At 47.0% G+C, this 15,351-nt stretch overlaps 1 protein-coding gene across 10 annotated transcripts in view; it reads right to left on the reverse strand.

The window, feature by feature from the left end:
• ANKS1A (ankyrin repeat and sterile alpha motif domain containing 1A) overlaps positions 1-15,351 on the reverse strand; it is a 114,825-nt gene that overhangs the window by 55,573 nt on the left and 43,901 nt on the right. For all 10 annotated transcript variants that reach the window (XM_068918319.1, XM_068918317.1, XM_068918318.1 and 7 more), the window contains 3 exons: positions 14,939-15,031; positions 10,602-10,719; positions 3,227-3,804 (listed from right to left, as the gene is read on the reverse strand). In XM_068918319.1, coding sequence (XP_068774420.1) covers positions 3,227-3,804; positions 10,602-10,719; positions 14,939-15,031 — 789 coding nt within the window. The remainder of the gene's footprint in view (positions 1-3,226; positions 3,805-10,601; positions 10,720-14,938; positions 15,032-15,351) is intronic.

The raw sequence follows: 15,351 nt of genomic DNA on the forward strand, positions 1-15,351 counted from the left end.
GCAAAATTCATAGCAAGCCGTGGCTGCTGCGTGCTCATCTCACAGCTGCTAAATATTTATGAGCCCGTTACAAAAAAACAAATGTATCACTTTAGCCCTGAGCCAAGTTAGGAGGGATTCAAGTATTTACACTGCCTGGAAGCTCCACGTCCTCACAGGTCTCCTCTCCCCCACCTCGCTTTCCACCGGGCCGGAGGAGCAAGCGTTTTCAGTCCTCACCCCCCTCCCTGGACACCACCTCGCTACGTGCTTCGATGACGTCTCTGCCTCGCTTGCAAAGGGTTTATCCCCGAGGGGGACGGCGCGCGCGGCGGCGCTCACTCCTAGGACCGAGCGCTGGGTCAGGAGCCGAGCGGGGAGCCCAGCGCAGCCTCGCCGGCACGCGCTCTCCGGGCCGGGAGCGGGGGAGCTGCTCTTCGCTGCAACTGGGAATAGAGCCGAGCGCGGCCAAGTGAATCATTTCTTCCCCCTCCCACCCTTTTGGCAAAGCCGGCAGCACCTTCCACTTCCAACAAAGGGCATTCGCAGCGCTCGGCTGGGAAAGGGAGGTGAGCCGTCGCTTGCAAGCTGTGGATTTTCCTGCTTGCTTTGGTCAGCGAGGCTGGGTTAGCAGTCACCGGCGGCCCAGAGCGATACTAGCGTGGCCTCTGCCACAGATCCCATCTGTCCACGGACATAAACAGGTCCCCAAAGCCCCGGCTCCCCGACCAGACACACCTACTGCTGGCCCGGGAGCAAACTCCTCCACTCGTTTGCTGCAGCTGCGTTGCACAGAGCTGCACACACAGGGATCAGCTTCCTCCTCCATTGCCTGCGTAAATACTATTAAAATTAACAGAATAACGCACATAAATCTGCCATTGTTTCCCCTTAACACAGAGGAAGAGCCAAATCATTGCTTACAGGGGTGGTTCAACAAGGTTTTATATTAGCCTGATACATTCAGAGGCTGCACATTGCATTTTATTCAGAGCAGCTGCATTATCCCATTCAGGGAACTAATTAAACCTCCAAGAACAACGCTACATTTATGTTTAAATCTCATTGTTGCCATTACGACCAGGCAGATCTGCCCCTTTCTGCACATACTAATTGCAGGAAAAAAACCCCAAAACCTGCAGGTGCATCTCTACCATTTCTTACCAGCAACCACAGGAGTCCGCTTCATGGTATTTTAATCACACGAACTGGCCTGACCATAGAACTAACTGGTAGCAACTCCCCTCTATACTGCTTCTATGCAAGAGTGCTCTTCCCTGTGAGCTGGGTCCCTCCTGCCAACAGCAGAGGCGGCAACGGCTGCACGTGCACCAGGAGGCAGGATGAGACCCCAAATACTCCCATACAAAGGCTTTGGAAATTAAAAGGCAAAAATCAAGCTAAAGCCAGTGAATCATCATAGCTGGTGGTTTGTTCCCTTTACTTCTAACTCGATATCATGTTTTTCAATGTGAGACAAAACATGCTACGAAAAGAAAGTGTCACCATCTTACAGATTTGGGAAACTAAGGCAAAGAGGAGATTCACTTGTCCAAAATCTTCCAAACAGCGACAGCCAGGCGACCCCAAGCCAAATTGTGCTCTAGCCACAGGATGCTACTGCCAGATTAAAAACAGTTCCACAAAACATTTCAATTACACCAGCAACCGGGGAGACAAAGCCATCAGGTTTTTAAAGCTTTTTTTAAAAGGTTTTTCAAGTAAGACCTGCTCAAGTGTAGACAGATGCGATTATTTCACATTCTTTCTCCAATTTCCTCACCTTAACACAGCACAAAGGAAAAGCTGATTTTCCTCTTGCGGCTTGTTAGGTTGACGCAAGGGGGGAAATGATGTTTTTTGTTTACAAGTAGGAAGCAGATTTGCAGGTTCGTTTCTCCGAGCAGAGGAAGCACAGACGCGCTAAGACCTGACCTTTGCTACTAGTAAAATCATGCAGCACCGTAAAGCCAAAGGCTCCTTCCTTTTCCATGTTTGTCATAAACACTTTGGTACGGAAAGCAGAGCAAAAATTAACTGATCCTTTCAAACAAGCGCTCTGCTCCAGAATCTTTCCCTAACAGTTGCGGCACCACTGAGCCAGGTTGTCAGGAGCAAAGCCTCTCTAGCCAAAACAGCTACAGAGGGAAAATATGCATCGGGCACCCCTGAAGCACCACGGGGAGCGAGAGGGAGCATCCGAACTGAGGGATGGGCTCTACAGCTACAGCTACCTGCGCGCTCACACTGCGGAGGGATTCCCACTGCCCTCGAAGCCTTCTCTGAATACCTCCACTTTCCCCAAGGGAAGATTTTTGTCTCTGAGCCAGGCTCAGAGGCAGCTGAGCCTCGGGCAGGCGAGCAAAGGGACCCAAGTGTCCCACGAGGTACGGATTGCCCTGGGTTCACAAGCTTGGCACACGCAACCTCCACGAACCCAGCGCTCCGCCAGGGTCTTCACTTCCTTTCAGCGTGCAAAGAGTCGTTCATCTGTGCTTATCTCTTGGGCAGCGCCGCTGCTCTACCAGCAGGGAATCATCCCCAAAGAATGCTGCAGCAAAGCTGCGGCGCCGAATTTCAGAGGGACGCTTAATCTCGCCCGAGTGCTTCACTAGGGCCAACTTTCTGAGCATGAAATATTTAACTATCCATGAGCCTCCCTGTACTATAACAAATTGATTTTTAAACAAGCTTCAGGTATAAATATGCAAAGAGAGAAAGAGGAACTATTAAATAAACAAAACTTAATTGCTCTATTCTTTCCATCCCCATGGACCCAGGACACTACTTCCACCCCAGCAGCAGGGACCCAGAAACAAAAACCTCTCCTCTCGATGCGGGGATAGTCTACAGGGAAAGAACTGGGGAGAGGAGGTCAACGTTGATACACGACGAGTATTGCTATCAACTCTCCCCAGTTTTGGGGATGTAAAGCTGCTCTTTGGCTTATCTTCAAAAAAATCAAGCCCTGTGTCTCAGTAGTTTAAAATAAACAAAAAACCAAACTTTGAAAAGTCCCTCCCTTTTTGCAGTTCTACTTCTCCCTCACTCCAAACAAGCCTCTCTCTTGTCATTTAGCACCTTAAAAGACTCTCACACATCAGCATTTGCCTGTTCATGAGACGTGAGTTAATAGAAGTAATGAAAACCACCTAGGACCCCCTCCAAAGGCCAACTTGTTACACAAGAGCTCCTGCTGTTCAGATTCATTCCTGGCACTAAAATTTTTAAGTAAGGTCAGCCTTACCTCATCCCACTCCGAAGCGAAGGATGGGGACTTCTCCAGCCTCTTCTTCCCAGTGCTGCAATTGGAGAGCGATTCGCTCCGGCTCCCCATGGCATCGTCCTCTGTCGGAGAACAGGTCAGAAGATCAGAGTCCGATTTGGACAAGCTGCGGCTGAGTTTGAGCTCGGCTTTGGGCTTGCTCCCCGGGTGGGCTCGGCCCACAGCGCCACCTCTGTCCCCTTCGTCCTCGGCACAGCCGGGGTGCTGTAGCACGTGGGGTGTGACTAGAGTTTCAGGATCCGCCCGGTGGACGTGCGTGTGCTGGACGGTTGCGTAGACCACTTGTGGGTTTTGGTCGGGAGAGCTGGTCCGTACTGATGCAGGGGCAGGCAAGTCAGCATCCTCCAGCTGCATAGCAGGTGGGTGGCTCGTACTTTCGGCAGCTCCTTTCTCCACGGAAGAAACGAGCCTGAAAGGGTCCTCACTTATTTCACAGATGGGGGAAGAACCATGAAGCAACCCTGAAAACTGCTCGGGAACCTGGACGTCCTGGCCGTCTGCAGAGTCTTGGCTGCGGCTGCCACTGCTCCTCCTGTGGTCTTCGAGGGGAGGAAAACAGGAAAAAAATTAAAAACATGGAAGCAGCAGCAAAATTCCAGCTCTCCCCCTGCCCTCCCTCGGCGAGGGAGGGAGAGATAAAGCGAGAACAGTTCAGTATTGTTCCGAGCATTCAACTTGTACCCAAAGTCGTGGCATTTATGAAATTCCAAACACTGGCCTGATTTATGCAATCTGGCAGCTCTCCTTGTTGTTTTATTCCTGTTAACACTAACTATCAGGCCTTGCTATATAAGGCTAAGAGAAGTGCTAACTATATCCTGCAGAGAGAGCAAGTGAGGTAGGAGAAGCACAGACAGAGGCTCCTGGAACATTTGATACATTTCCATAAAGGCCAAGTGTTATTTAGAGCAGTGCTCCCTACTTCTGGCACAAGCTGCAGGGTGGGAAAACTCCTGGCCTGCAATCAACCTGCAAGTTCCAAAATCCTTCCCCCCCCCCCCCCCCAAAAAAAAAAAAAAAAACCCACACAGCTTTTCTCCCTAGCGGTTTCAGAGTTTAACCTCTCCTCCTTCCTCAGGGGAGAGGAATAAACAGTTTACGTAACAAAAATCTTGATCAAAAAGTCTCTCTCCTAGAAGCTAAGCACTGAAGGCAGAACGGTCTGATCTATTAACGCAGCAAGCTGTGTGCAGTACCGACTGTCCCAGAAACATGACACTGTTGCGCAGCTACTGCTGCACTAACATCTTTAATATCAGGTACCAGGGCCCTGGATAAATCATGAATAATTGACTGATCCCAATTGCCAAGCACGTGCACAGACAGATGTATGCTCGCCCTAGGCGCGTTACATGCATGCTTTCTAACTGCTAAAGGAAAACTCCAAAGAGCTGAGAAATACAACTGTTGTTCATCAAGGATTCATACACCTGTCCATGACTGCTTGTAAATTTTAACCACTGCCATTTAGTGCTGGAGAAATACCCTTCAATCTGAGGACAAGCACACACACTGCAAAGGAGCGGTAAAGCAAAGCACCCTGGCAACGCGGCCCAGAAACGCAAGGAAGATATTCCGAGGTGAAGAGGAAATTGCTTGGTTTCTGGGACAGCAGCTTGCAGGAGCTCAGGCAAAGGCATCTTCATTTCAATAAGTGAGGCAAAATAAAATTCATTAGTGTATCTTTAACTAAAAGCAGCCTATTGGCAACAGAAGTGAGATGAACTCACTCGTTCCAGGCATCCTTTCTCTAACGAGGTTTCACCAGGTCATTCTCGCACACCAACACGCATGTGTTTTTGCGGTATGTCCTCACACCAGAAACAAGGCAGTAAAGGGCTCTGAATTAGTCATTTCTCTTTGCAAGCCAATTCAGATCCGAGGGTCTTATGTGCCCCGCGTTACTGTGGGCGTAAGCTAGTCCCTCGCAGACATTTGTTTACTCCACAGAAATGCAGAAAGCAGCTTGCTCAGTTGGCAGCTGGGCCGGGAACAAGGCAAGTCAGGACGGAGGTTAACAGAGGGCAGCGCACTGACGGACTCGGCTTTGTGCTGGTATCAAGTGACCCTAGGTCTTATTTCATTCTGTATCTTATGGGTTAAAAGATTCCAGGACAGTGCGGTAGTTGGTTTTTTCTAATCTTGTACGGACACATATACCACTAGTTCTGTAACTAAAGGTACAGCCTCTACAGGCAGGTGTCACTTGGAAATCTCATCTGCATCACTCCTAACGCTGGCTGGGGAGCGCCAGCAGCAGCACGTTGTCAGACGATCTCAGCACCAGACTACGTTCAGCTCCTTTGCATAAAGATACGAAGGTGCAACGCCAGAGAGAAACCTTAGAGCAGCTCAGACATGCTGCATTCGCAGGACAGATCAGTACTAATGAGAAATGCTAGTGGTCCAGGAAGAGGGACACCGCATTGACTGGACAGTCACCTTAAACTGAAGTTGCCAAAGCTGTCCCCCTTCAATAGCCCTTCTTCTCAACCTCTTTCTTTCCTTAGAGATCATTTCTTCCACGCTCCAGATTAACATTTAATGACATTTCTGCTGAAGGCAGAAAGGCGGCTGGTGAAAGTTTATGCCACGTGCTGGAACGCTTCAGCCCAGACAGAACAAAGTGCTCCAAATCCAGCTCCAGAGACTTACAAAAGGGCTCCTGTTGGGCAGAAATCAGTCACCCATTCATCCTCTTGAGCCAATGGAGAAAGACTCGGAAGCACAAGGGAGCTGCCAGAGAAGGAACAGCTGAAGCAAGGGTAACAACCCTCGCACAGAGGATGCGAGGACCATCCTGAAGGAGGCATTTCAGAGCATGTAATATAGGCTGTCCTGAAAGCTGCAGGCAGGAGAACGCATGTAGGAGGGAAAGAGCAATCTCATTCCTTTAACATGGAGGCGCATAGGGCAGCAATGCGGAGGGTTTGGGTGCTCATTATCTCTCTACCTGTGAAAGCATCCTCCTTCGGTCACACCTCTTCATCCAGAAACTGAGTTCATCCTTAACATGCATTCTTCTGTAGGGACTTCTGTTCAACTCCTGTAGCTACTGCTACACCCGAGCACAGACATCTGGCTGTGCCTAACTTTTAAGCCAACTCCTACTACAAGCTTTGGCTACAGGAGGGGTTGCTTTCAATGTCTAATGGGATCAGGAGCATGTTTCCAGGTATGGACTGTCTGCTTCCCAGGGCAGATTTGATTCGGAGCTCCGCAGCCAGCAGTTTGATGATTCCAGATACGAAGTGCTTCCCCAAACTTGTAACACTAAGCCTCAACTACGCTGCCTTGGGCAAACCTGTCTCCCTATATATCACCAGTAGGATTTTGCTTCACGCCCCTGGATTATAAGAATCAAGCTGTTATTGCAGCTGTTTTCTGCCAAAGATCCCCAACCTTAGAACTAGTGAGGGCATATGTTGGCCTCAATCTTCATCTAGAAAAGGCTTCCCATGCTATGCGATGCCAAAATTTGGGAAAAGATGAGCATGCAAATCCATGTCTGGTGGCACAAAAGGCCAGAAAAGAGAAGGATACCAGCCTGCAGAGTGTTACTTGAGCGGTGCAAAAATAACCTTCAACTGCAGTAAAAGAGAAGCACAAAGGCTCATTGGCTTCACTGTACTTCACTGTAAAATTCAGAAGTTTACAGTGTGCACGTTTTAGTCTCATCTCATTTGTTTTGGACAGAGCTTATCCATCAAAAGCTACCTGAACTTGCGATCATTTGTACTCCCTCCCCTATTCCCCCTTCAAGAAAGGGCAATAAAGCATTGTCCTAGTTGCAAAGAGATATCACCACTACTGTTAAGTCTGCACAGAAGCTTCTCAAAATATCATGAGAGCACAAGTGCAGGCTTGGATCAAAGACATGGAAAAAGGGCCTGTCCTCCAACCATGGTAAAACCTAAGGGAAGGGACGTAGGCTGTGCTTCTACATTATTATTCCTCTGATGGCAAACCAAGAGGTTTCTAATCACTGCACCTTTTGTTCGTACCCATGTCTCCCCACAGACTGCCTCTACTGATAGCCATCCCATGCTTCCAAGACCATACTCTAGCTCCATGAAAAGCTCTGTTTTCCCGATCTCTCTACAGCACGTGTTTTATTATTGGGTCATTTCAGAGATCTGGTTTAGAGCGCAGTCATATAGCTGGTTGAATCAGGACAACCACAGAGAAAAACTCTGGCAGGAGGAAGGGCAAGGTAGGAACTTCATATTGGACTTGCTATCAAAGCAGCACGACAGAACCACAACAAACATTAGTTTTTAATATGCATCAGAAGGAACCAAGTCAATCCTACCTGAGGCTGGTTACTGCTGACAGCATTTGTGGATGACTCTCCTGAGGAGTAAGACAGACATCACAACTCAGAAGTATTTTCCCCATTCATCCTGCATCTGGTCTTTCTCTAAAGGCAGCAGGAGTTGCACAGTCTCCTCCCAACCAGTCCACACACAGCTCGCCACCCTTGGCCTGTTTACAAGTTGCATTACAAGGTCTGAAAGCCCTGACTTCACGCTCGAGATCGCACGTAGTTCCCTTACCAAAGGGGATGTAAAAGAATTTGGCTCAAACCACATCTGATACTCTGCCCAAAACATTAGGCCAACTTTTCCTAGTGCTACAGCATGTGACAGCACACTGCTGTAACATACACAAAAGGCAACCAAAGCCAGGCGGATAATACCACATTCATCTAGTCACTGGATACAAGACTACTTGCAGCAAGACGAACAAAGGCAGCTATCGCATGTGAAAGGCGCCATTAAAAACAGTGTGCCTGAAACTCTGCCTTTCAGCTGCCATGCAAAACCTTTCTCAGCAGCCCATAGGAATCACAGTCCATCCCTCCTCACCAAAGGCTCCTCCAAAACTCAAACAACATCTCTAACCCAAGCCTCTGAGACCGAGGGCCAAGGAGTTCAAAGCCATGCCACAGCCTGCTCCATGTCTGGGACTAGACTGCTGCCTTCGACGCACCAGGACTCTTCTGATTCAGAGGTAGAAATTTTCTCCAACACCCTAGTTAAGTCTTCAGTCCCTGACAGCACCTAAACTTGTTTAACCTTTGCCAAAATGACTACACTATTCCCCATACACGTCTCCCTCTCCTTCATCAACATATACTTGCGTTTCAGACTAAGGTACTTCTGCTTCCCCATGCCCTTCTGGCATCTGACTCCAGCTACTGCCCAGCCTGAATCATTTGCTTTTGTTCCCAGTGGAGCAAGGCAGGAGATTTCAAAGCTGACCCCCACTTCCAAAGCAGTGGAGAAACATCTTGTGGAAAGGGAGAGAAGCAACCTGTGATACTGCAAGGGAAAATGAGGTCAAACAATGCAAAAACAAACAAACAAAAAAACCCAGTGCTAAACAATTTTCTCATTTCTTGCTGGGGTCAAGAAATCTGAAGTCCCAAAGAGGAGCAGAAGCAGGTAGAAGATGGATATGGGGCCCTGCTGTTCCTGCAGGATGCAGAGAGCTGTTACCTGGGGACAGGGCCACACTTGCAATCTGGCCACAGGAAGCACTTTCCTGATTTTGAGCACTTTGGAAAACAGCTGGTACCCTCTGGAGAAGAGGAACAGAGGGCCACAGTCCTACCGGGTCCCTTCCTCCAGTTCCACCACCAAACTAAGAGCTATGGAAGATGATCCAATCACACTTAAATATAAGAGAAAAAAAACACATTGGTGTATGCCATCCCCTTCCCCTAGGAGCACCTACACACCACCAACAGATCCAAGGCTCTTTTCCACTGCGTTAGTCATAGGACTTTTTTTTTTTTTTTTAATTAAATGAACAAGTATAGTCCTGGAAAGTGAGAAAACTTATTTGCATTCTTCGCTTTCTCCCACCACAACACTGGCAAGGGATTGTTTAGTTTCCTTACAAACACAGTAAGGCTTTCTGTGCACCGCAAACCCTGAAGTCACAGCTACTCTCCTTCTTGCTGTAATTTAGATTAAGATTAGTCTCTGGCTCCTTATTTGGCCAAAGATGCTTCCCTCAACTCCTCCATGAGATGAGGCCTAGAGTGCCTGCAGTACCTGGGTCTTCTGGAGTTTGGAGAAGAGATGTGCACCAAGAACAAGCAGATCCATTACTTTGCAATTATATTTTATCCTGAATGTAATGACAACACATCTCTACTCATATTAAACAAGCCTGGGCAGGGTAACAAGAAAAAGGAGCGATACTGTCAGAAATTGCACTGAATAACTAGCCATAGCTGCAGGCCGAGAAGTTAGCCTGAAAGTTTTCGATTCAGTGGCTGTCGCCCAAGGACTATTCCCAGTTGAGACTGCAAAGTACCAACCTGAAAAGCATCACAACTTTGCCTCAGGCAGCAAGTGGCTTTGGTGCAGGCTGGTGGGAAAACATTGACCTTTTGTGCCCCCCTATACTGGCTAGGAATACAGCAAGACTCAAGGAATGAAAGCTAGCATGCTTAAAAAAAAAAAAGCTGCAGGTCTTACAGGGGAGCCAGTGAGGCATCACAGAGTCCTTGTTATCCTCTGTTCATCCTTGAGATGAAGTGGTTTCCAGGTTTAGAGTCCTAACTAAATCCTTCCGAATTCCTGCTCAGGACATTTGAATAAAGCAAGGGATCTAAACCAAATCTCTTGTTCTTGTCGTTGAAGGAAAGCCAAAAAGCCCAGCGATAGCCAGACGCGAGAGACAAGGTGTTCCCAGATCCTCTGTAAAGCACAGAAGTCCCTCTGGGAGAAGAGAGTCGAGTCCAGTACTTAACCTGGCCATACAGCGAATTTTCCATCAGCTGCAAAAAGGGGCTGGCTCTACACATGTTTATTTTCCTCCTTTGTTACTTTACATCTCAGATTAGCTTTAATACACAGCAGTGTGCTGATTTTGAGATTGAGATAGTAGGGCAAATCATCTGCGGATATAAACATGCATCGCCAGCAGGTCTTCAAATTCAACTGGATTGAGAATACAGCTCATTTACATGCTTGCATTGGTTCGTCTCGCTCGTTAACACCACTATACAGCCTTCCACCTCTCTCTGCAGAGATTCTGACTGCGCACAAGACTTGTTGATTTTTCTAAATTAACGTATTAGGCCCCTGCAATCTCTCAGTTGTAAGGACAGCAGTTTCTCTTCCTCTGTGTACATTTTGTACAGGCACTTTTAGCCCTCTCCCTTATAAAAGGGAAGATTACCAGGAAACAGAACAATTGCAATACAGACTCCAGCTGCCCCACCCACCACAGAGTTCACTTGTTCCAATTCCTCTCCGCCCTCTATATTTTGGTTAAACGTGTCTAAGCAAACGACTATACTTTTTGGATGGTCACTTACCTTTTGTTTTTCTATCCGCTGCAACTGGCTTTTTAGTTTCTGCTGTAAGCAACAGCTCATAAGGATGCTCCTCTTCCTCAGCTCCACTTCCCCTGCTCTTCCTTCGTGCAACAGAGGCCTAATGAAATACAGCATAATGTAGTGCTCCACAAAGCAATGCTATTTATCCCTGCAATAAAACACAAGGCCTCTTTATGCCATGGTTTAGGCAAGGAATTGGCAGAGGCGACACCTTCACTGCAGAGCGTGATCCAAAATGTAATACTCCTTCAAAAAAAGACAGAAAAACCCCTTGATATCCTAATATTTAAGGTTGCTTACAGCTTTCTAGCACTAACCAACTGTTTCACTGCACGAGGTCTGCAGACAGCCTGGGGGGGGAAAAAAGAGCTGAGAGCGTTATTCCTGCTCATCCCAACTCAGACTTACTGTTGCTATTGGAATTTGCTTTGTCATTCACTATTTAGCTGCTGGACCTATTAGGGCATGGCTGCAAAAAAAAAACCCCAAAACCCTCCCACCTTCTCAGAAGTCAGATCTAGCATTTTTAACCTCAGGATGCATAGCATATTCAGAACTAAAGAGACCTCAGGCAACACCGTATAAACTGAGTTTAACATCACGACATACAGCAGTGATTGCGCTCATTTAAATCCAACAAAGCTTCAGATTAAAGCTCATTTGGACCAGTGGCAGAAACTCCAGCAAGCCGCTCTGGAAAGCCGCTATCCGCATACAGTGAGTGGTTTTGATGCAGGATCCAAATGAGTCTTGCTGTAGATGATCCAAATGTTGTCTACTTCTAGGTCAGGCAGTTGCCAGTGAAGATCCCAGGCACTCGACATCCTCAGGGAGCCAGGCGTACCATCCCGGAGCTATTGCTCCCCAGTGCCAATGGGGTTACAACATTGGGCTTGCAGGCGAGTTGCCTTCCAGCACCATATCCTGGCCAGGCCTTGGCAGGCAGGGCGGCCCCATCCCAGGAGCCCTGTGCACCCACCAGCACACCAGCCACTGCAGCGGGGTCAAATGCAGGCTGGGGAGCAAGCGATCCTGCCACTGCTAAGACAGGGAGAGCCACAACTGAATGCTGCAGCCCCCCAGGGAGGGCTTGCTTTCTGCACAAACTCCTGGAACTGCCACCGTCTAGACACCGGACTAAACACCACCTCCAATTTCTTCCCCAAAGAGAAAGCATCAGAGCTGCTTCAAGGGCAGATTGGTACCTACCTAGCTGCGATCCAGCCAGGACCCCTAGAAGCAGTTTAAACCGTCTTGGAAGGACACAGAGGAGTCAGCAGCACAGACGTCCTACATCCGTGCACTGCTTCGGCATAAGCCCAGCTGGCTTTTAAATCAGCTTTGCAATGGGAGGAAATGGGCCATGCCCAGCAAAGAAAGTATTTATTCTTCCTGCTTCAAGCATGAGCTGCCAAGCAGACCAGCTCCTTTGCAGGTGAAGGAGCTCATAATGAGCAAATGAAGGAAAAACTTCTGACCAGATGGTGGCACAAAAACATCAGAGACTGTAACAGTGGGTAATATAGGCTCTTGCCAGAGTTCTTGGAAAAATACTGCACAGCAGCAGCCTGTCTTAACAGTTGTAGCTTGGACCTCACACCAGGCATTAGCATACTCCTAAGACTCCTGCAGATGTCTGTTACCATGCTGTCCTCTTTCAAATGCACTGAACACATTCAGAGACAGTAGCTCCCTAGCAACACGCAATCCCCAGCTTTTACTTTGTAAACATTTGTGCATGCATTCATAGGCTTGATTACACTTTATTTTCCCCATCTCTCGTCCTTCTAAGGCTTAATCAAAGTTTCAGGTTTGAATTCACTCAAAACATCAAAATGAAGTCCACTGCTTGTTGGAGAGCTAAGCTCGCTTTGCAGGTTCAGCAACCAGGTGTAATAAGATCAAATAAAACTTTCTTCTGATTCATCTTTCATTTGTTTATATAAACTGGTTTGCATTCAACATCTCTTCACTATAACCAAAGCCTAGAAATAGGAGACTGTTACTAATGAGCGTGCTCTGCAAAGTATACTTAATCCACAACACTGGACACCGTTTTGAAAGACGCTTTTTAAAAGGTAACTCACATTACTCCTCTCCTTCCTCCAAGCTGTAGACAAATCTGCTAGAATAATCATGGCGCCTTGTCTTTTGTCTGCACTTCCCTCACGGAGCCAATAGTAAACAAATGAAATTGAAGTTTAATTTGACAGCACAGACTCTTATTCAGCTACAAACCCAGAAGGTTTCTACTGATAGTGAAAGAAGGCACTCAAGCACCCTACAAACAATCAGCTCTTTTGCATTTTTTGTTCTAATGTTTTTCCATGATAAAAGTTAAGAGTTTCTTGTTTATGCACATCTGCTTAGACTGATAGCTCCATCTTGGCAACAGAACAAAAAGACTACTTTTAAAATTAGCGTTTGGCCCAACCTAGGACATTCAATGACCAGCTGTCCTGGCCTAATGTGAACATGGCTTTTGAGGAAGGCAGATCAGGATGCCACCCTAAGACATCTACAACATTCCCCAAGCATATTCCTGCTTCTTTGTGCCTGCCCAACCCAGAGGGAATATGTACTGCAACGATACATAATGGGCAAGTTTCAGCTCTACAAAAAGAAAAAAATCCTTAGGGCTTTCATATCAAAAAGCTTAATAGCTTCTCCCCTCCTGCATTTTTCTTAACATTTTGTCACAAGTTTCTTACCTCCAGTGCGAGGTGATAAAAGAACAAGATTCAAAGCTAACTACTGTGGGTAAGAAAATAAAGCAGTTCAAGCCAGAACTAGGATTCTTCTTCCTGGATTTTTCCAGCCTTCCTCCTCCTCCCCTCTGACATCAACTAAAGGCCATCAGCCCAGATACAGTCAGAAAAGCTGAGCAGCACAAAAATAGCATGCAGAGAAAAGCAATCAGTCAGACCAAAACTGCCTTATCAATACATCTAGAAGGTCAGTTCCAGGCAGCTACGCACACTACACGCTGCATGTAATTTATGCCAATGAAATTAGTTGCAAATCAAGATGTCCCCAACCACTCACTCAGTGCATAAGTCTCTTTGCCAGCAAGATTTCCTTTAACAGATCATGTTTCCAAAGCCTTTAATGGCAGGACAACACAGCAAGTGTTTTATAATTAAATATGGCAAGATAAGTCAGCAGAAGCAGCCAATGCACATTTCCCTCCCTCATGTTTATCTTCATCAACAGCTTCCACTTTTCAATTACATGGTCACCCTTTACCCAGGTCTCCTCTGCTCAAAGCCAACCATGTGACTAGTTACCATACACTGGAAAACTGTTTTAACAGCATGGAAGAGACCAGTCCACGATTTCACATTTCAATTTTTACTGTTTATGTACTGATCAGAGTTCTAAAGCTGATTTTTACATAAAGAGTTATTAAAGCAAAATCTGTTTCCTTATATCTGAAGGATGACAAACACATTTGCGCCTCAGAGGAACTTCATCAGATCAACACATTCAAAGCAAAGCATCTGGTGAACTACAGTCTGCTCTGACAGCTAGAGGCAGCAGATACCTTACTTGTTTTACATGCATCTTACTCCAAAACACCAGACATTTGGAAAAGCAAGGAAAACCACAAGATGATTTTTTGCTTTGAAAGTTTTACTGGGTGTCAGCAGAAGTCTTCAGGACACATTTGTGGTTTCCCCCTCACCAGGATAAGGGCCTCTCAGAGTCCTTACATCTGAGGTTCACAGGCAGGTGAATAAAAATAAGCAATAGGAAGCCCAGGAGCAGCAGAGCAGTGCATGAGAGCTTTAGCTTCATCAAAAAGCAGTGCATACACACACGGACCTCTGCAAAAGCCATCTTTTACAAATGCTGGGCCAGAATCTCAGCTGAAGTTAAGCAGCCAAGCCCTGTTCACCTCAGCGGAACCCAGAAGCCCATGGATCTGCTCCACGACTAGAAGCCAAGAAGAAACACAAACTAACAGTCCCCTGGGTTTCTGTCTCAAGTGAAAATGCATTTGGTGGGATCATTACAAGAAAGGCGGTAGCCCACATTGGAACGTGACTGCCTGATTCAGAAAAATCTCTTCCTAAGGGAATTTAGAGCCTAGAATAGGAAAGTAAGGCTGAAGGTTAAACCAGAGGTGCCCTGGAAGAATCACATAAAGGAAGTTCCCATGGCAAGTGACAGCAGCGGCGCCAAAGTGAAAGAATACTTTGCGTTCACAACCAGACTCGCAAGGGAGGTACTATCATGTTTGGCTCCTCCCAAATTATTAAAGCTCATATTTAAACCACGCTCCTATAAAACATCCTGGATCAAGTCCCACGTACCTCACAGGAAGCACCATGCCCTATCATCTTCTCCATATGCTGCTCTTCCTCTTCGTCAGGGGGTGGCTTGGCAGGCGGGGGCGGACGTTCTCGCTGTGGATTAGAAGACCACTGTCAGTGGCTGTGTTTTAAAGCGCATCCCTCTCTGCTTCCACTGACACCATAGCCACACTGCTGTGAACACAGCATATAAAGACCACTTCAATTTGGGTAAAGTAGCAGCTTAGTCCTAACAACAAGAGTTTGTTTAATAGCTGCTATCCTTCCTCCTCCTCATAGGGCATACGGGCATAATAGGGCAAACAGCCCCTTCTGCAGATTCACAGTACAGCACAGTAATAATAATAACAATACAGACCACCTACCTCTAGTAACACTGCACAAGGCAAGCTCGGACCCACGTGGGTGCCAGC

Source organism: Struthio camelus, chromosome 24, assembly GCF_040807025.1.
Source record: "Struthio camelus isolate bStrCam1 chromosome 24, bStrCam1.hap1, whole genome shotgun sequence".
Classification (NCBI taxonomy): Eukaryota; Metazoa; Chordata; class Aves; order Struthioniformes; family Struthionidae; genus Struthio; species Struthio camelus.